General features: G+C 35.3%; 5 protein-coding genes across 6 annotated transcripts in view; all 5 read left to right on the forward strand.

Moving 5' to 3' along the window:
- The window catches only part of LOC107737462 (tripartite motif-containing protein 35-like), a 2,429-nt gene extending 1,456 nt beyond the window's left edge, over positions 1 to 973 (forward strand). The window contains exons 4-6 of one of the 2 annotated variants that reach the window (XM_016548945.1): positions 73 to 95; positions 172 to 290; positions 371 to 973. In XM_016548945.1, the coding sequence (XP_016404431.1) occupies positions 73 to 95; positions 172 to 290; positions 371 to 810 (582 nt within the window). In that variant the 3' untranslated portion in view covers positions 811 to 973. The remainder of the gene's footprint in view (positions 1 to 72; positions 96 to 171; positions 291 to 370) is intronic. The other variant, XM_016548946.1, reaches the window with a different exon arrangement.
- A 2,113-nt stretch (positions 974 to 3,086) lies between these two features.
- Positions 3,087 to 8,239, forward strand: LOC107737473 (E3 ubiquitin-protein ligase TRIM39-like). The gene is made up of 7 exons (XM_016548958.1): positions 3,087 to 3,163; positions 4,199 to 4,439; positions 5,044 to 5,139; positions 5,241 to 5,471; positions 5,604 to 5,626; positions 5,694 to 5,812; positions 7,722 to 8,239. Exons 1-7 carry the CDS (start codon positions 3,087 to 3,089, stop codon positions 8,237 to 8,239), a joined length of 1,305 nt encoding a protein of 434 aa, XP_016404444.1.
- A 3,147-nt stretch (positions 8,240 to 11,386) lies between these two features.
- On the forward strand, positions 11,387 to 12,805 carry LOC107737465 (collagen alpha-2(VI) chain-like). Its single transcript, XM_016548948.1, has 4 exons — positions 11,387 to 11,477; positions 11,560 to 11,790; positions 11,900 to 11,922; positions 11,998 to 12,805. Exons 1-4 carry the CDS (start codon positions 11,421 to 11,423, stop codon positions 12,794 to 12,796), a joined length of 1,110 nt encoding a protein of 369 aa, XP_016404434.1. The 5' UTR covers positions 11,387 to 11,420; the 3' UTR covers positions 12,797 to 12,805.
- Positions 12,806 to 16,051: 3,246 nt separating this feature from the next.
- Positions 16,052 to 18,537, forward strand: LOC107737475 (WD repeat-containing protein 7-like). Its single transcript, XM_016548959.1, has 5 exons — positions 16,052 to 16,159; positions 17,113 to 17,284; positions 17,469 to 17,575; positions 17,714 to 17,792; positions 18,337 to 18,537. Exons 2-5 carry the CDS (start codon positions 17,126 to 17,128, stop codon positions 18,535 to 18,537), a joined length of 546 nt encoding a protein of 181 aa, XP_016404445.1. The 5' UTR covers positions 16,052 to 16,159; positions 17,113 to 17,125.
- A 1,126-nt stretch (positions 18,538 to 19,663) lies between these two features.
- Positions 19,664 to 21,241, forward strand: part of wdr7 (WD repeat domain 7) — a 126,290-nt gene continuing 124,712 nt past the window's right edge. Inside the window, exon 1 of the mRNA XM_016548936.1 lies at positions 19,664 to 19,763. Within this exon, the coding sequence (XP_016404422.1) occupies positions 19,695 to 19,763 (69 nt within the window). The 5' untranslated portion in view covers positions 19,664 to 19,694. The remainder of the gene's footprint in view (positions 19,764 to 21,241) is intronic.

A 21,241-nucleotide genomic window follows, 5' to 3' on the forward strand; every position in this document is an offset into this window, starting at 1 on the left:
TTAATAGTGAGAATTGGACCTTAAGATAAAGTATGACCATTTTTTTTTTTTCTTTTTTCTTTCTCTTTGCAGAACTTTAACGGCACATTGCAAAGGTTTGTGTCATTCCTGTTTCTCTTCTCAGCGGTTCTGAACAGCAGTGTCTCTGACTCCTGAATGCTTTATTTTCAGAGCTCTGTGTAACCCGCCGATTCCAGAACCCATTCCAGCAGTGACGATCAGTTTATCAAATCACCTGACCAACCTGAAGCTCACTGTCTTGCAGAAGATGCAGGACAATCTTGGTGAAAGTATGACGGAACACAATGACTTCTGTGGTTATTTGTCTTACTGCATGTGTATGATTATGTATCTGTGTTCTCTCTTTTAGCCTCATACTTCAACATCGATCCATCTCGTATTCGATCTGATCTGGCTGCAATGGCGATTTCTGACAAACCAGATGAATACAATGAATATGAGCATTTCCCGAGGGATGGAGGGAACCGTACAAAAATGTTTGGGGGCCAACAGTCCAATGAAGACCGACAGCAATTTCCACGGAAAGTTCATTCAGTCCATGCAACTAACTTATTCCCCGCCCCGGTCTGCACCACAGAACCAACCTACAACCTACCCATGCTCCACAACCGCCGTCTTCAGTCACCGATCATCCACAGCCAGATTATGTTGAGAATGAACTATGGGCGCAAACTAGTCGTAGGCCCCCCTCAGTCGAAATCACGGGCGAGAGTTCCCTCTCCACTGGGTTTGCGGTTTGGAGCGGGGTCCCCCTCGACCGACGCCACATTTGGGAGGGGGTTCTTTTGACATTCAGGGGGGCCTGAAGTCCAGTCTTCGAGATATGGTGATCTGTGACAATCCAGTTCAGATGTAGATATTTCTCACAAAGATATTTAATCATTGCTAATTATTAATTTGTGGTTCTGTCAAGTCATTTTTTGATTTCAAATAAAGTAACCGTTATCAACAATGTTTTTTTTGTTTTTGTTTTTTTTTTTCCAAAATACACTTGCAAATCTTTTTACTTTCTCATTTTAATTTCCTGTAACTATCAGATGTCTTAGTAGTTCATGTAGCTTTTTAAAATGGTTTTTAGTTTCCAAAACATTATTTGAGAAATTTCAGCAAAAATATTCATGAAAATAATCCGCTATGAACATTTACCTCCTTTCGCAAAACTGTATATGCCATCTGAAAGCTTTTCACTGATCATTTATACAATTTTGAAACAAAACCATTCAGGAAACGGCAAAAACGTAGGTAACAAAATATCAAACCACTGTTTTGGCCATTGTATATTGTAATTAACTTTCCCTGTCTTAACCGTGCCCTTTTTGTTGTCTCATTATTCGTTTCTTTAGCCCACCTGTCCTCCTTCATTGTCCTCATTTGATTCCCTGTTTTCCTCCATGTTTTCAATCTTATGCAAGATTGTTGTCTAATGTTCCTATGTTGCCTGATTGTGTCCTGTCCCGTCTTCTTTGCCTTGTGTCGGTGGAGCTTTGATTTCTCTTACAGGGTAGTGTTTGCTTCATTTTTGAACTTGAATAAAGCCCATTGGACTCTGCGCTTGAGTCCTCAATGCCTTCAGTTCAGTCTAAACTTGACTGAACAATCTGGTCAAAAGGAGGACTCCGCATAGCTCGATGGGCATCTTTCTATCTTCTAGTAGTCCCAAGTCCAAAGGTGCTGTGTCCGGAGGTCCCAAATCCAGTGGTCCTGGGTCGGAGGAAAATGGATGGAGGACAATAGGTAGGACATATTTCTGGGACCCCGGTTTAAAAGCAGTTATTTACAGAATAAGTTGTGACTTGTTCACATTATGAAGATGCAAACTACACTAATGATAGTGATTCAAACAGCAGTCTTGTGTGCATCAATCTGTACACACTTGCTGCGTTTACATTTTGACAATATGAAGGAAATGCATGTTTATGCTAAACAACATCGTGTTGCTGTGTGTGTATATATGTGTATATATACAGTGGGTACGGAAAGTATTCAGACCCCCTTAAATTTTTCACTCTTTGTTATATTGCAGCCATTTGCTACAATCATTTAAGTTAATTTTTTTCCCTCATTAATGTACACACAGCACCCCATCCATACAGAAAAACACAGAATTGTTGACATCTTTGCAGATTTATTAAAAAAGAAAAACTGAAAAATGCTCAGTATTTAGTAGAAGCACCCTTTTGATCTAATACAGCCATGAGTCTTTTTGGGAAAGATGCAACAAGTTTTTCACACCTGGACTTGGGGATCCTCTGCCATTCCTCCTTGCAAATCCTCTCCAGTTCTGTCAGGTTGGACGGTAAACGTTGGTGGACAGCCATTTTTAGGTCTCTCCAGAGATGCTCAATTGAGTTTAAGTCAGGGCTCTGGCTGGGCCATTCAAGAACAGTCACAGAGTTGTTGTGAAGCCACTCCTTCGTTATTTTAGCGGTGTGCTTAGGGTCATTGTCTTGTTGGAAGGTAAACCTTCGGCCCAGTCTGAGGTCCTGAGCACTCTGGAGAAGGTAAAGCAGGAGTGTTATACTGGATGGTGACTGAAGGTGTTTTAGGTTATGCGCTGGTCTAGTTATTCTGAATGGATCCATATAGCAGCATGTACAGTAAGGTCAAGACAGCAGGTTTAGTGGTCTTTTGCCGTCTTGTTTGATATCGCAGCTTGACTGGTGCTTATATTAAAAAGGTGTTTTTCAAATAGAGATCATGATTCTCCTACGAACGGACAACTAAACAAAATGGCATGTAATTTACTAGAGGTTCTGACAAAATGTTAATGGCTGCAGTCTATTTTATTTTTTTTAATTTGAATGATTGCAAAATCTGCACCTCTTCTGTGGCTAATTTTAATTTCATGTTGATCCTTACTCCATGAAGTCAAGCAGCAGAACTTAAGTGACAATATGCAAATACTACTGGCCCATTTTGGGGTGAACTAAAATATACAAGACTAGTTTTACACGTCACTGTTTATAACACAGCCCATTGGACTCTGCGCTTGAGTCCTCAATGCCTTCAGTTCAGTCTAAACTTGACTGAACAATCTGGTCAAAAGGAGGACTCCGCATAGCTCGATGGGCATCTTTCTATCTTCTAGTAGTCCCAAGTCCAAAGGTGCTGTGTCCGGAGGTCCCAAATCCAGTGGTCCTGGGTCGGAGGAAAATGGATGGAGGACAATAGGTAGGACATATTTCTGGGACTCTGGTTTAAACTAGTTTTACACGTCACTGTTTATAACACAGGGGGTTCATCCTTTGCTGGGTCGCTTTAAAAACAACTGGGGGATAAATTAAGAGTATACCCACTTCTCCAGGCACCACTACACCACTGCTCATGTATCGTCTCGACTTTGTGTGAGCGTGTGAATTTTGCTGAATGATTGTTACCGAGGTGTTGTTTCAACATTGTTTGCACCGTTAGTTAATGCTGAAAATGCAACTGAATTATAACATAATCAGAGTCAGTTTGGTGACAGAAGTGTGTGAATATTTATTTGAATTATTTATGCGTATATCTGCAATATGTATATACAGCATGTGTGCTTTATGTGTCCCGTACGTGTAAGTTACTGTGTATGTTACTTTACTGTGTTACAGCATTTCTTCTATTAATTAATTAATCTTTATTAATATTATAAGCTGTTTTTACAAAAAACATCTGATCATTAATGTGGCCATCAGAGATTGTAACTAACAAATTCTTCAGCAGATAAAAACACCTTGACCTGACAGATGATTCCTGTATGAGCTGAATGAACTGAACTCTGAACAGTTCAAAGGTAAACTATTATAAATGCTGATATAAAACAATGAACTTTAGACAGACATCTGATGATCTAGTTCAGTCGACATTTAACACTGAATACTTTGGTGATTATTACGATTTCTGATGGTGATTAATATTATACTGCATGTTTTTAGGAATATCGGCTGTGGATATGAAGCTTTTTGATTGGAAACAGACTGCTGAGAGTTAAAACCAGATTATTACTTCACTAAAAAGAAACTTTAAAGACAGATCGACACGTAACTTCGAAAATGTCTTTTTCTAAAGAGGATTTGATTTGTCCAGTGTGCCGTGAGATTTTTATAGATCCTGTACTTCTGTCCTGTACTCATAGCTTCTGTAGATATTGCCTTCAGAGATTTTGGGAAAAACAAGGACATAAACCATGTCCACTCTGCAGGAGAAGAGTTTCAAAGGAAGCTCCATTAAATCTGAATTTGAAGAACCTGTGTGAGGCCTACCAAGAGGAGAGAAGACGGAAATCTTCAATAGGAGACGAAGCCGTCTGCAGCCTTCACAATGAGAAGCTGAAGCTCTTCTGTCTTGATGATCAGCAGGCCGTGTGTTTGGTGTGTCGAGACTCCAGAAAACACACAAACCACAAATTCTGTCCCATAGATGAAGCTCTGACAGATAATAAGGTAAGAGAAATGATGTTATGAAATCATCTCAATAATTATTGACAAGCATTTGACAAATATGCTCGCTCCAATATGTTATTGAGTCCCCTTTCGCTTTGATAACATTGTGCATTGGCTGTGGTGTTGTTTTGACAAAGTTATGCAACATCACAGCGTTTATTTCCACCAAAATTTGTATTAATTATTGGCCGAGATCCTGTATTGACAATGGGACAGTCGAATCACTCTGTAAAGTCGACTCTTGCACAAGACTTTGAGCCTAATAAATCTTAGCCTCCTGGAATATGGCCATAGGAAATGTCTTCTGACATGGTTGTATAAGAAATGAAAAGCTACCTGTATATAAAATAACTTTATACACACACACGCACACACACACACACACACACACACACATATACTGTATATGTGTGTGTTTCTAAATATTTGGTATATTTATTCTCACACACTAACCTTTTGTAATGAAAAATCACTGAATAAATGTATAATGTAAACTTTTTCCTCCACTATCCATAATAACAATATATGTGAAATAAAAGAGGCAAAATCTGAAAATAAACAAAGCCGGAAAGTGAGACACTATTTTTCTGTTGATTTCTTGCAGGAGAAACTCCAGGATTTACTGAACCACTTACAGGAGAAACTGATCAAATTTGAGGATTTTAAAGAGAATTTGGATAAATCTGCTAAACATATTAAGGTTTGATATACTGAAGTTTATATATTTATATATTTATTATGTTTATATATATTTTCCCTTTGATATGGACCTAGTTTAATCATATCGTTCTGTGAGCTCAGGCTCAGGCTCGATGCACAGAGAAGCAGATTAAAGCAGAGTTTCAGAAACTTCACCAGCTTCTGCATGACGAGGAAGCGATCAGAATAACAGCGCTGAGAGAGGAAGAGAAGCAGAAGAGTCAGAAGATGATCGACAAGATTGAGGAGACCAGCAAACAGATTGTATATCTCACACGCACAATCAGAGACACAGAGGAGCAGATGAAAGCTGGAGATGATTCATTCCTCCGGGTGCCAATGAGTTTTCATTATTTTTATACATTTGGAGACAACTGCAAATATATCAAATTCATTTTCAGAGATTAAAACTGAATTCAGTGTTGCTTAATAATTTGTATTTCTTTCTTTTTCTTTTCTTTACAGGACTTAAAGGACACACTGAAAAGGTTTGTAGGCTATTTTAGTTCTGAGTTCTGTGATCTGAAATAAACTGACTCCTGAATGTTTTTCCAGAGGTCAGCATGGTCTGTCAGATCCAGAGAACGTTTCAGAAATGCTCATCGATGTTCCAAAACACCTGAGCAACCTAAAGTTCACCGTGTTACAGAAGATGCAGGAATATATTAAATACAGTAAGTATATCATTAAAGCTTTTCTTTTTACACTTGTCGAAAGTTTGGATCAAATTTAGACTGCATCTCCTCCCAGAGTTTTCAAGCTACAACCACCAAACTTGAGTCACATCTTGAGACTGGTCTGACTCGGGTTGCTCTATTTTTTCGAACTGATCAGACTTACGATTTTTGTAAAACGGATTATCAAAAGCCCAATAGACTTTCATTGAGGGGGTCAAAACTTTTGTACAGTAAGATTAGAGTGTTTAAGCTGTCTGTCACTAGCAACGTTTAATGACTAGCAACATGCAATCATGCTAGCAACATGTTAACAACATGCTAATCATGCTAGAAACATGATTAGCAACATACTAATCATGCGCTATTCTAACAACATAATCATGCTAGAAACACGTTAACAACAAATGCTAGCAACGTGCTAACAACATGCCTAATCATGCTCAAAACATGATTAGCAAACATACTAATCATGCGCTATTCTAACAACATGATAATCATGCTAGAAACATGTTAACAACAAATGATAACTGTGCTAACAACATGCTAATCATGCTCAAAACATGATTAGCAACATACTAATCATGCGCTATTCTAAAAACATAATCATGTTAGAAACATGTTAACAACAAATGCTAGCAACGTGCTAATCATGCTAGAAACATGATTAGCAACATACTAATCATGCGCTATTCTAACAACATAATAATCATGTTAGAAACACGTTAACAACAAATGCTACCAACGTGCTAACAACATGCTAATCATGCTAGAAACATGTTAACAACAAATGCTAGCAACGTGCTAACAACATGTTAGTCGTGCTATTCTAACAACATGATAATCATGCTAGAAACATGTTAACAAAAAATTTTAGCAACATGCTAACAAAATGCTAATCATGCTAGAAACATGATTAGCAACATACTAATCATGCACTATTCTACCAACATAATAATCATGCTTGAAACATGTTAACAACAAATGCTAGCAACGTGTTAACAACATGCTAATCATGCTAGAAACATGATTAGCAACATACTAATCATGCGCTATTCTAACAACATGATAATCATGCTAGAAACATGTTAAAAACAAATTCTAGCAATATGCTAACAACATGCTAATCATGCTAGAAACATGATTAGCAACATACTAATCATGCGCTATTTTTAACAACATGATCATCATGCTAGAAACATGTTAACAACAAATGCTGGCAACATGCTAACAACATGCTAATCATGCTCGAAACATGATTAGCAACATACAAATTATGCGCTATTCTAATAACAATCATTCTAGAAACACGTTAACAACAAATGCTAGCAACGTGCTAACAACATGCTAATCATGCTAGAAACATGTTAACAACAAATGCTAGCAACATGCTAATCATGCTAGAAACATGTTAACAACAAATGTTACCAATGTGCTAACAACATGCTAATCATGCTAAATCATGCTAGCAATACGTTAACAACAAATGTTAGCAACATGCTAACAACATGCTAGAAACATGATTAGCAACATACTAATCATGCGCTATTCTAACAGCATGATAATCCTGCTACAAACACGTTAACAACAAATACTAGCAACGTGCTAACAACATGCTAATCATGCTAGAAACATGTTAACAACAAATACTAGCAATGTGCTAACAACATGCTAATCATGCTAAATCATGCCAGCAACACGCTATTAACATCTGTCTAAACTTTCAAACTTTCAGGCTAGGCTTTCTCAAGCCAACTTCAAAGTTTATTCACAAAATGTACTCATCTAGTTTGATTTTGTAATATTATTTCACTGTTTTTACTGCATAAATGCAGCCTTGCTGAGCAGAATAGACTTCATTAAAACATTTCGAAATCATAATGTTTGTGCACGTGTCCTCCCTCTTCAGCTCCAGTGACCTTGGACCCCAATACTGCTCACTGTACTCTCATCGTGTCTGATGATCTGACCAGCGTGCGATTCAGGGATGAGGAAAAACTGCTTCCTGATAATCTCGAGAGATTTGACTGTCGGGAGTGTGTTCTGGGTTCAGAGGGCTTCGACTCAGGACTTCACTGCTGGGACATTGAGGTTGGAGACCTCACAAACTGGACCTTTGGTGTGATGACAGAATCTGCTCAGAGGAAGGATGACGTTCTGACAAAGAAAGGACTCTGGGTTCTTGGGTACGCTTCTGGTGAATATTATGCATTCGTTACACCAGAGCAGTCGCCTCCCCTGTCGGTGAAGAATAAACTCCAGAAAATCAGAGTTCAGCTGAACTATGAAAAAGGAAAACTGTCATTCATCGATCCTCTCAATAACGCATACATTCACACTTTTACACAGAAGTTCACTGAGAAAGTCTACCCATGGTTTGGTGTCCGCTGTGACATTTGTCCTCTGGTGATCTTACCAGTGATCTGAAGAAATCATTTAGAGACGAAATTACTGAATTATTGAGTAGAACAAAGATCAATCCGATTTTAACATTAAAATAGAAAGTTTGTTTTGTCAGCATTTGTAAATTAATTCACTCTGACATGTTTTAATGTCTCTGCTGAGGTGTATATTTTGTGTCCTAATCTAAACTATTTTAAAAGGCATATAACAGAATTATTAAGTTATTATTATTAATATTATATAGTATAATAATATATTATAGTATAACATTCATTTTCTGTGAAGCTGCTTTGCAATGATGTGTATCATGAAAAGCACTGTACAAATAAACATGAATTATGCTACCATACTTTGATGAACAGTATCTTTACTATATATTTTCCAAAACACATTTTACCCTAAAACTTTTCAGTCAAAAATGACCAAATAACACCTGAGGGTTAATGGTGTAACTTTCAGTTGCTGTTAGTATCCTAACGAATAGAATCCTCTTAAATGTATAGATGGTACACGTCAAGCTTTCCTTGCGATTTTATAGCCATGTGTACACTGTAAAAAAAATTCCATAAAATTTACGGTAAAAAACCGGCAGCTGTGCACTGGTCTATAATAGAGATATAATATATTATTATTTATAAAGTAAAGCAATTAGTCAAAATTAGTCCTGGTGCACATCCCTTTTCCTGAATTCAATAGTTGATTTCTGTACACCGCAGAGACCAAAATGCACACATGGTGATGGCTGTCAGAGGATCCAGCAGATGTTTTACAGGAACTGGCCCTTCGTTTCATCGGTTTTGTTTTCAAGGAACTTCAGAAGCTTTGCTTTCGTTTTCAGAACTACAGAGAACTGGTTTAAAGCTATGTTTACATGTCTCTATGTGTGAGTCCCATAAATGTGGACAGCAATGAGGTCTGCTTATTGATATGCACATGTATTTATTAACTCATTCACAGTATTAGTGATCAGTGAGCTGATAATGAACGATAAACAATTGCATTGAACATGGTTCTGATATGACAATAAGAAGCGTGACTTACACCATTTATTTTTATTTTCATGATTGTTTCAATATAATTTACAGTGCAATAAATCAAATCAGTTGAAAGGAACACAGAAATATTTAGGCACTATTTGTAACAGGCAAATGAGGACTGACAAATGTAAAGTTGAAATTTGATTCATAGCAGCTGATGTGTGTAAATATTTCTCTTCCTCCCACACCTGCATCATCTCCAGTACCTGCCACTTCAAGAATGAGGGGAATCAAGAAACAAGCATCAAACAGCCATGAATAATTGCTCTGAATGATGAGTGCACTACTATCAGGTGGATTCTGATTGGCTGTCAATGTTTTCATTGTTCGTCAACTGAAAAAAAAAAGTTTTTAAAGAAATTCTAGCGATGTTGTTCCTCTGTATCGTTATCATTCTAGTTGTTGTGTGACTCTGCTATGCTTATAATTAGAAAGATTATTAACACTTCATCGTTATTGTTTTCATTGTAGCTATCATCCTTGATGTGAACGGGCCTTTACACGAGGTTTGAATGTTATTGATATTTACTGCAGATTTATTGCAAATTATCATTGGATAACATACATGCAGGTCTGTTCCTCATGCAAAGTGCCATACATTCTTTAAACATTATTTGGTTCCCCAAAGAACCTTTTTTTTTCTTCTGTGAAGAACATTTTAAAACCATTTTCCACTACAAAGACCCTTTTGTGCAATGGAAAGTTTCCATGCATGTTGAACCATCAATACCACTAAAGAACCTTTATTTCAAGAGTGTATGACTTCTGAAGACTTCAAGACACGAGTCATACAGACTACTTTTATGGTGCTTTTTATCATTTTTGGAGCATTCTTAATCATTGTTCTTGTGCAAAAAGATCTCTTGGGATTGGGCTTATTGAGTTATTGTGAATTAACATCTAAAGAATAATAATAAACGGCAATATTATGGCCTATAAAGATTTAGACTACTATTTGATTTAGTATTATTTAATTATCTGTGAAAAAAAATCAGAATTGAGTGAAACTCGCAATTCTGAGAAAAAGTATCAATTCTGAGAAAAAATACAGAATTGTGAGATAAAAAGCCACAATTACCTTGTTTTATTTTTTATTCAATGGCAGCAACAGGCTTGCATATAAATCAGATCTATGAATCGGATTAAAATTTTTTTTACTGAATTGTTATGTTACAATTTACAGGGAGTGGTTGGAGTTACAGTATGGTCAATTAGGCATTGAACAGGTGTCACAGGTTTCAGTTCATTTTCACCCCTCCCTCCCTCCAAACACATTCCCTCCATTGTGATATCAAATAAAAGAGAAACGATCAAATAAATCAATAAAACAGAAGAGCGAGAAACTATTTTAACTAATACGTTTTATTAGTTAACATAAGTTAACCACTTCAGTTAACAATGAACTAAGAATGAACAATACTTCTACAGCATTTTTTAATCTTAGTTAATGTTATTTTCAACATTTACTAATGCATTTATTACGCCCTGCGTCTAGGGAATGAAAGGGGCATAATGATGATAGTGTTGGTGCTGGATTCCCAACAAGTTAAAGAAATAATCACTCCGGTCGGGGACCAAACAATCACACCATTCACGGGAACCAGAAACGATTGGATTTATTAAAAGTTATATGTGAAACATGAAGAGCATCTCTTCGGGGTGGCCACAGGCCAACATAACAAACAAAAAGGAGACTAGAACAAAAAAAAAGAGAAATTAAATAACCTAGACAATTTATAAAACAAAAATACAGCCAGCTTACACTCTTAAAAATAAAGGTGCTTCACGATGCCATAGAAGACCCTTTTTGTCTAAATGGTTCCATAAAGAACCTTCAACATCTGAAGAACCTTTCTGTTTCACAAAAGGTTCTTTGTGGCGAAAGAAGGTTCTTCAGATTATAAAAAGGTACATCAAAGAAACGGTCGTAACAGCATTGTTAAAATTAAAAGTTGTGTTAGTTAACATTATAATGCATTGCGCATTAACGACTGTATTTTCATTAACTTACATTAAGAAAGATGAATAAATACTGTAATAAATGTATTGTTCATTGTTCATTCATGTTACATTAACTAACATTAACTAATGGAAGCTTATTGTAAAGTGTTATTGTTGTTTTCTTTCAGGAGAAACTCAAAGCTGTACTGGAACACTTACGGGAGAAGATGGGAATATTTGATAATTTTAAACAGACGTTGGATCAGACTGCTGATATTAATAAGGTTGGAAATAAACAGTGTGATTTAAGTACGTCTGGGTGTTATAGATCTAGTTTGGCTATTATATCTTGCTGTTAATTTTCAGGTTCAAACTGAAGAAACAGAGGAGAAGATCAAGAAGGAGTTTGAGGAACTTCGTGAGATTCTGCGCAATGAAGAAGTGGCCAGAATAACAGTGCTGCGAGAGGAAGAGAAGCAGAAGAGTCAGATGATAAAGGAGAAGACTGGGAAGACCAGCAAACAGATCGTATCTCTCAAATGTGCAATCAGAGACGTAGAGGAGCAGATGAAAGCTGAAGATGATTCATTCCTGCAGGTGCCAATGAACCCTCATCTACAAAGTGTTCATTATTAAGACAAATGCAAACATATGAATGGCATTTTCAGAAATTAAAAAATGCATTTCTTTCTTTTTGTCTTTACAGAACTTTAAGAGCACACTGCAAAGGTTTGTTGTGTTTCCTGTTTCTCTTGTGAATTCTCTGGCTCTTCTCTGATTCCTGAAGGTTTTTGTTTTTTCCAGAGCCCAGTTTAGCCTGCCAGATCCGGGGAATGTTTCCGATTTGCTGATCAATACCCAAGAATACCTGAGTGACCTGAGGCTCACTGTGCTACAGAAGATTGACAGCTCCAGGGGGGACCCCAGTGTAAGAGGGGGCCACAATATCAGACGGGGCCACAGTTCCAGAGAGGGGCCCAGTGTCAGGGGGGACCCCACTTCCAGAGGAGGCCCCAATTTCAGAGGGAGCCCCAGTAATAGAGGGGACACCGGCTTCAGGGGGGGGCATAATTTTAAGGAGGACCACAGTAACAGAGGGGACCTCAGTTTCAGGGGGGACCCTAGTTTTAAGGAGGACCCCAATTCCAGAGGGGGACACAATTTCAAAGGGGGCCACAGTACCAGAGGGGACCCCAGTTTCAGGGGGGGCCACAATTTTAAGGAGGACCACAGTAACAGAGGGGACCCCAGTTTTAAGGAGGGCCCCAATAACAGAGGGGACCTCAGTTTCAGGGGGGACCCTAGTTTTAAGGAGGACCCCAATTCCAGAGGGGGACACAATTCCAAAGGGGGCCACAGTACCAGAGGGGACCCCAGTTTCAGGGGGGGGCACAATTTTAAGGAGGACCACAGTAACAGAGGGGAACACAGTTTCAGAGGAGGTCACAATTTTAGGGGAAACTCCAGTTTCCGAGGGGACCACAGGGGCCACAGTACTGGGGGAGCACATAGATTCAGAGGGGGCCGGAATTACAGAGGGGCCCTTAATAACGAGGGGGCCAAAGTTCCAGAGGGTGCGGAGGAGTTCCAGGGGAGCCCCTGAGGGGGACAAGTTAAAGGGATAGTTCACTCAAAAATGAAAATTCTGTCATCATTTAGTAACCCTCATGTCGTTCCAAACCTGTATACATTTCTTTCTTATGTTGCACACAAAATAGGATATTTTGAAGAATTTTGAAGGACCAAACAGTTGTTGGTCGCCATTGACTTCCATAGTAGGGAAATAAATACTACGGAAGTCAATGGGGACCATCAGCTGTTTGGCTACCAGCAATCTTCAAAATATCTTCTGTTATGTTCAACATAAGAAAGAAACTCATACAGGTTTGAAACAACATGAGGGTGAGTAAATGATGACAGAATTGAAATTTTTGGGTGAACTATCCCTTTAAGCTTAGCCAGCTATACCCTCCACCAGCAATAAAACTATTCAAATAAGTACAAATATGTTACATTCTGAAAATTGCAAATGCAAGAAATTGAATTTATTGAAAGTCGCAGGGTAAACTGCACTGAAGAAAATAGCCTTTCAAACCATTTTTATTCAGAAACGGCTAGTAAATTTGACAAATAATTGCAAAGTAAGGGCAAGTAACAGTGAATTAAACATGACATTTTGAAGTAGAAAGACTGTAATAGTTTTTCTTTTTAAAGACATTCTCTAGTAGTGGTTATTTTATTTACAACTTCGAAAAATCAATTTTATAGTGGTGCACAGACATTAAGCATAGGTTAGACAGTTTATTATTTCTTCATGAGTTTTTTTTAATGGTGATGGATAGTTTGTTGACGACAGACAAAGACTTAATGGCAATAAACATTCACACAGAACACAGAATAGAAGTATAGAAAGATACTTCTATTATTAACTTAATTTGAACGAATCTGCTTAATTTTTTACTGTATTAACTAAGATATCATCCGATTTTCATTACTTTTATTTTATTTTATTTGACTTTGATCAGAGGTATCAAGGTTTTTAATACTAGCCTTTTTAACGGCGTAGACAGCCATATAAAATCGGCTTTATTTTTTTTCCATTTTAATGGATTCTGTTTAATGGTTGAATTACATTTTAGCAATAAAAAAACATGTCTAATTAATTGAAATGAAAGGTAGGAAAGAATCAGAAGGTATTAATCTTATTAGAAGCAGTGTACCGTGGAAATGACTTTGAAACTGATATTTTAAGGTAAAAAAACTTACATGTAGTTACTTTAACAACAATTTATTAGAAGTTTAACAAAAATGAAAATTTTAGGGCCTCAATTCCACATTTTTTTAATATATTTTTTTCTTTACTTAAGTTTACTTAAACTTTAATAATAAAAAAGCATGTCTTATCAAATGAATTCATAAAACGTTTGTTTTATAATTAAGAATGTTATGACATTTTTGCAATAATAGGGGCATATGAAATGCCTTTTTTTTTCAGAAATTATGTGTTGTCTTTTAATGTGCCTGAATTTATGATTTAATACAAGTGTATTATCAAAAACAGCAGTAATCAAATTAAGGCATAAAAAATGACCTTTTAATCTTTTAAAATGTAATCAAAATAAAATTGAAAAATTACTTTTCTTTTTGGCAACCAAAGTTCTGCACAAAAGAGGTTTACTGTTTAAATAAAAACATGGATGAGAAATTGTGATATTTGTAACCCTGGAGCACAAAAGCAGTCATAAGTAGCACATGTATATTTATAGCAATAGCCAAAAATATGTTGTATGGGTCAAAATGATTGATTTTTCTTTTATGCCAAAAATCATTAGGATATTAAGTAAAGATCATGTTCCATAAAGATATTTTGTAAATTTCCTACCGTAAATATATCAAAACTTACATTTTGATTAGTAATATGCATTGCTAAGAACTTCATTTGGACAACTTTAAAGGTGATTTTCTCAATATTTTGTTTTTTTTGCACCCTCAGATTCCAGATTTTTTTGAATAGTTGTATCTCAGTCAAATATTGTCCTATCATAACAAACCATACATCAATTTTATTGCAACAGCTTATTTATTCAGCTTTCAGATGATGTATAAATCTCAAATTCAGAAAATGTACCCTTATGACTGGTTTTGTGGTCCAAGGTCACATTTATTAAAATCATTTATATTTATATCATTTTAAACACATTTTTCGTTTTTTAAAAATGCAAGACAGTGCACTGGAATGGAAAATAACTTTTAACATTAATACATTTATAACACTTTGTTTTTAGTACTTGATGAGCGAGATGCTAAAAAGCAGCAAGATGCTGAAAAATCAAAGAAAAAGCACAACGGTCAAAGACATCCATCTGTAGCACGTGTATATAAAATAAGCTTTGATTTATTCTACTACTTGAAATACTCTCTAAAAAGATCAGGAGCTTTGGACAACACGTCATTTATACTCATGCTGAAATGTTTGCTATTAACATGACATTATTACTAAAAAGTTACATTTTTTCACGTCAAACCTGTTATTACTTCAATTAAAACAGTAGGCTGTGTTTTTAGGTTTAGCCTTTAGGCTATTCTTCATCTTAGTTATTATGTTCTCATGATAATCGGTGACAGTAATCAAGCTTTGATGTGTTTTTGGTTGTTTCATACAATTTATAACATTGTTCTTTGATATGGAAACATACTATAGCTATATTAATTTAGGATGTGGTTCTGTCACAAATTGTTCTTTTAATTTAACTGTTATTCTTCAATAAATGTTAGTATGATAATTTGTGACAATAATCAAGTTTAAATGTAATTTGGGTGTTTTGTACCATTTATAACATTGTTCTGTAATGAAAACAATAGTCAACTATATTAAAACTATATAACTGTTATTCAATTCTGTAATAAATTGTTATAAATTAGGTTCTTCATCTTATAAGTGCACAATAAAGAAACAATGATCGGCTACATTTTTGTTTATTTGTTTTTTTTTTATTGCAGAACTTTTCACCTCATTTAACATTTTAATCTATCTCTGGCAACTATCTAGTGTTATAAAGTGTTCATGTTGTTTTTCATTAGTTTTTCATGTTGTTTTAAAAAAATAATCATGAAAATAATGAAAATAATCATGCAGTTAAGAATATTAATCTCTATAGCAAACTTGCATAGACTAGATGTATATTCTGATTTAAATATATTCGAATATTTACATTATTATAATAAACAGCAGCTATGATAGCGAAGATGTATTATTTATATGGAGACAATCATTTAATTAAAGGCAAACAGTGGGGGGCAGCAGAGGCCGTGGCGGTGACGTCACCGCGTGACGCAATGACGCAATGACGCACGAGCGTGCCCCCGTCAGCTGATCAGAGAGCCGCTGCGGAATTAAGTCGCGTTGCTGCGATATTTTCATAAAATCAACGACAGAACGAATATGAGACGATAAAGAGCGACTCCGGTGAGTAAAACACACCGACATTTAATCTGTCACGCGACCGGACACCGAAAGAGCCGCGCTGTCACATTATAATGATGATAAACACACAGATGAACGGGACAGAGGTCAATATACACAAACATACACTGAAATCATCCACAGTCAACACACATACAGTCACACAAACATTTATAACATACACATTATATACATGTATGTTATATACTTCTACATCTACACACGCACTATATACACAGCAGATGCTTGAACACTGTACACATATGGCATTTGTGCAGCTTAAAAGGTTCAGACAGGTGATTTTCAGTCAAATCTAACCACATCGTGATGTAGACATGCAGGGCGTGTTAGAACGAGCCGTTTTAGGTAGGTGTGGCTGACTCTTAACTTTTATAAAGAATCTTTATAAAAAAAAAATCTTTGGATTTGAGACTTTAGTCTTTGCAACTTTACAGATCTTCTTTATGCACCAAGAGCTTGTAACACTCCAAAGAGAAAGGAAAAATTGAAATCGCCTCATATGACCCCTTTAATTTAATTCATGGACATTTCTAAAAGCTTTCTCCTGGGAAAATATAAAATATAAAAAATAAAGAGTTTATATAATTGCTATATTTAAAAAAAAATGTTGTAAGAAAAATATTGTTACATTTGTTAAATAAATTTTTTTTGGAGAAATTTTAATTTCTACTACAAAAAGTATTTACTTCTGATATGGTGTTAAAATAAATAAATAATATTTATTTAATAAACTGATGTTTTAGAAAAATTTTATTATATATTATAAATGATACAATTATATACAGTATATAAAAATAAATATACTTTTTTTCCAGGCCTTTGTTTGTTCATCTAGGCCAGTTATTCCACTTCCTCATTTTTGTGTTTCTGGAATTTCCAACAATGCATTGATTGTGTCTGATTACTGTTTTCTTTTGTCGTCTCTCTCTTTTCAGTATCACAGAGAACATGACAGGAAACAGTCTGGTATTACCCATAGTTCTGTGGGGCCACAATGCGCCCACTCACTGCATCTCCAGCCTGCTGGTGATGGACGATCTGGCCACCATCATCACCGGCTGCCATGATGGACAGATCTGCATCTGGGACATGACCCCAGAGCTGGAGGTGAGAGGTCACGGCGAGGTCACACCTGTGAGGTTGTTCTTTAAAGGGACAGTGCACCCAAAAAATGAACATTTTGTCATCATTTACTCCCATATGACTTACTCCCATCTCGTCCATGGGCTGGAATGTTATGAAGGTTATTATTGATTGTTTGATGAGTTTCTGTGTGTCTCTGTGTGTTTAGATCAATCCTCGCGCTCTGCTGTTCGGACACACGGCTTCTGTCACCTGTCTGTCCAAGGCCAGCGCAGGAAGTGACAAACAATACCTCGTCAGCGCCTCCGAAAGCGGGTGAGAGAGAGTTTATCATGGGCTCTTTAGGCTGTGCTGATCTGTAAGATAACAGTGTGTTCAGATAGTGAAATATGTGTTTATTATTATATTAAATGTTAGCAGTTTCACCTGAGACGTCTTTTGTGTTTGTCACAGGGAAATGTGTTTATGGGACGTCAATGATGGACGCTGTATTGAGTTCACCAAACTGGCCTGTGCACACACCGGAATACAGGTAACACACACACACACACACACACACACACACACACACACTTATTGAAATAAGGACATACTTTATGCAGTTTAATTGCAGATTTACAAGACAGAAAACATTCCAACATCATAAGACCAGCTAACAAAAGGCCAAGGACCATGTATTTAAAAAAAATGGTATATACAATGTATAATTTAATATATAAAAATAATATATATATATATAAAATATTTATATATTATTTATATGTAAACCACACATCTAAAATAAATGTTTTTACAATTTTAGAATTAAGAAAAATAAAACATAATTTATTTATGAATCAACACTCTCTCTGAACAAGACTGCATTAGAGTAATAGAGATTCTTCTATAAAGAACTCAAAGAGTCATATATTTAAAAATATGTATATTTATTTAAAATATTATGATTATAAATACTAAAGACTAACGCAAACCATGTCTTTTTAAAAGAAATGTTCTTGCATGTTTAGATTTAAGAAAAATAAACATTGAATTTATTTATAAATCATTTTTCATAAAACTCTGTCTCTCTTGTACAGTTTTATCAGTTCACCATCGGCACACAGAGGGAGGGCCGTCTTCTGTGTCATGGGCATTACCCAGAAATCCTTGTAGTGGACGCTACCAGTCTAGAGGTCCTTTACTCGCTCGTGTCCAAGATTTCGCCTGACTGGATCAGTTCCATGAGCATCATTCGCTCGCATCGCACGCAAGGTAACCGCTGCTGTTTTGGCATGTGAGAATGTGATGCATTTCAGAATTATAGGAGCTAATGTCTATTTATGACATCTGTGACATACTGTCGATAACCACTAACAATAATTTAATCCCATTTTATAACAAGAAAGGGGAATGTGCACAGATAATGTACTCAGTGAAGTTCTAAATGTTTAAAAGTGTGCAATGATTTTTTTTGGCAGTTTGAAATTTTATGATATTTAAGACCAAACTGTATTTGCATTATTATTTTAAGCTACTAGCAAATGGCCATAAAATTTAAATCTAGCAACTAAATTCCTTAAATTACAAATTAAAAAATGCCCTATTTACAATTTATTTACTTTATTAAGAAATACATAGATAAAAAGAATGTGATTTTTTTTAAAATTACATATTGTATATATATATAATATATATAATTTATTTTTTTTTATTTATTTATTTTTTTAAATAATAGTGCAAATCCAAAAAAATTATTTCACACTTGAAAGCTACTAGCAAAAATTAAAATCTACCAACTAAATTAATTAAATTACAAATTTAAACATTTTGATTATGATTTTTAAATTTAAAAATGACTTATTTAGAATGCATTTATATGTAAATAAATAAAGAGAATGTGATTTATAATTTTTTAAATTTTTTTAATTCATTTATTCAAAAATTCATTGCAAACTAGCAAGCTACTATCTAATGGACAAAAAATGTAAATCTTCCAACAAAATTACTTAAATTACACATTTAAAATGTATGATTTTTAAATTTACAAATGACTTATTCAAAATGTATTTATATGTAAATATAGATAGAAAGATTTAGATTGGTTTTATTTATTTTATATTCATTCATAAATTTGATATAAATAAAAAATATGGATTTAGAAAATGTGAATTATTATTTTTCCCTGATCTATTTAATACATTTTCTATATGCATATAACTATTAAAAAAAGTGAATAAAATTTCACACACCAACAAAGCACCTACACATTACCAACCGCTTACAAATTGCCAACAAATCATAACAAACTCACAGAAAAACACTTATCCAGCTAATGACCACACACATTAAAAAACGGTCAGGTCAGGTCTACAGCTACAAACTGTTAAACTACTACTGCTGATCAGTCTGTGTGTGTTTCAGCTGTCTCCCAGCGAGCGAACACTTCCGCAGCAATATGGGGAAGAAGACGGAGGGTTCGATCCCTCCTCTGGTGTACAGCATAGCGGACCGCGCCGACAAACAGGTCAGAGACATGCACACTTGAGGAAACAACTATACACTCACTTGTACTTTACAAACATGTCTGTTAATTCTTGGCCTTCAGATTCAGTCAAATTTAGAAAGTGGACATTACAGGTGTCTTGAGAGGATCAAAAGTACAAGTTATTACGTTGTAATGAAAGTTTACGAAGACAAATCTTTTCATTTAATAACATCACTGATGAATCAGGAACATGATTTAGGAACGTCAGTTTTGATTTCATGTGACTTTAAAGATTAGTTGATCTCAGCCAATCGTAGAGCATTAAATGTCCTGTGTGTTTAAGTTCAGTTTCTTTATAAAAACACTGCTGTTCAAAAGTTTGCGGTTGGTGAGATTTTTAATGTTTTTGAAAGAAGTCTCTTCTGCTCACCAAGGCTGCATTTATTTGATAAAAAATACAGTAAAAACAGTAAAATAGTGAAATATTATTAAAATTTAAAATAACTGTTTTCAATGTGAATATATAGTAAATTGTAATTTATTCCGGTGATCAAAGCTGTATTTTCTAGGGATGCACCGAATTTTTGGCCGCCGAAAATGGCATTTTCGGTTTTCGGCCGAAAGAGAAAAACGGCCGAAAATACGAGCCGAAAATATAGGCTACATATAATAATATATATGTAGCTCAAATAATGTGCTGACAGAAAATTTCTGTGCAGTATACTTGTTCCTGTTTGCAGTAGCGCTACTGTGCTGTAACATGCTGTAGCACAGCTGTACTGGACAATGCTGGTAAAATGATGCTACCTTCAGTGACGCTATGCTCTGCTCACATGCTCTGATAATATGTGAATGTGTGAATATTTTTGTAAAGATCATGTTCCATGAAGATATTTTGTAAATTTCCTACCGTAAATATATCAAAACTTAATTTTTGATTAATAATATGCATTGCTAAGAACTTCATTTGGACAACTTTAAAGGCCATTTTCTCAATATTTAGATTTTTTTGCACCCTCAGATTCCAGATTTTCAAATAGTTGTATCTCGACCAAATATTGTCCGATCCTAACAAACCCATACATCAATGGAGAGCCTATTTATTCAGCTTTCAGATTATGTATAAATCTCAATTTCTTGAGATTTCTTGAGGTTTTGTGGTCCAGGGTCACATAATAGCTTTGTAGGACTATACATTATTTGGATAATTAGTCCAAAAAAACAACAACTTATATCTGATTCTGTTACATAGAAGTGAATAAAAAGAATATATTGATATTTAATATTAAGGTAACACTTTACAATAAGGTTCCATTAGTTAATGTTAGTTAATGTATTAACTAACACGAACGGACAATGAACAATACATTTATTACAGTACTTATTAATCTTTCTTTATGTTAGTTAATGAGAATACAGTTGTTCAGTGTTAGTTCATGTTAATTCAGAGTGCATTAACTGTTAACATGCAGAACTGTTGATTTTAATAATGCATTAGTAAATGTTGAAATTAACAT

This window comes from Sinocyclocheilus rhinocerous, unplaced genomic scaffold (assembly GCF_001515625.1).
Source record: "Sinocyclocheilus rhinocerous isolate Xijiao unplaced genomic scaffold, SAMN03320098_v1.1 scaffold824, whole genome shotgun sequence".
NCBI classification, from domain to species: domain Eukaryota; kingdom Metazoa; phylum Chordata; class Actinopteri; order Cypriniformes; family Cyprinidae; genus Sinocyclocheilus; species Sinocyclocheilus rhinocerous.

Bases quoted from the DNA above. Each gene is read 5' to 3' on its own strand.
- LOC107737473 (XM_016548958.1), top strand. From the start codon at position 3,087: ATGGGCATCTTTCTATCTTCTAGTAGTCCCAAGTCCAAAGGTGCTGTG. The intron at 3,164-4,198 runs GTCGGAGGAAAA...TCCACTCTGCAG, and splicing joins CCCAAATCCAGTGGTCCTGG to GAGAAGAGTTTCAAAGGAAG. The intron at 4,440-5,043 runs GTAAGAGAAATG...GATTTCTTGCAG, and splicing joins AAGCTCTGACAGATAATAAG to GAGAAACTCCAGGATTTACT.
- LOC107737465 (XM_016548948.1), top strand. From the start codon at position 11,421: ATGGGAATATTTGATAATTTTAAACAGACGTTGGATCAGACTGCTGAT. The intron at 11,791-11,899 runs GTGCCAATGAAC...TTGTCTTTACAG, and splicing joins AAGATGATTCATTCCTGCAG to AACTTTAAGAGCACACTGCA. The intron at 11,923-11,997 runs GTTTGTTGTGTT...TGTTTTTTCCAG, and splicing joins TTTAAGAGCACACTGCAAAG to AGCCCAGTTTAGCCTGCCAG.
- LOC107737475 (XM_016548959.1), top strand. From the start codon at position 17,126: ATGACAGGAAACAGTCTGGTATTACCCATAGTTCTGTGGGGCCACAAT. The intron at 17,285-17,468 runs GTGAGAGGTCAC...CTGTGTGTTTAG, and splicing joins ACATGACCCCAGAGCTGGAG to ATCAATCCTCGCGCTCTGCT. The intron at 17,793-18,336 runs GTAACACACACA...TCTCTTGTACAG, and splicing joins GTGCACACACCGGAATACAG to TTTTATCAGTTCACCATCGG.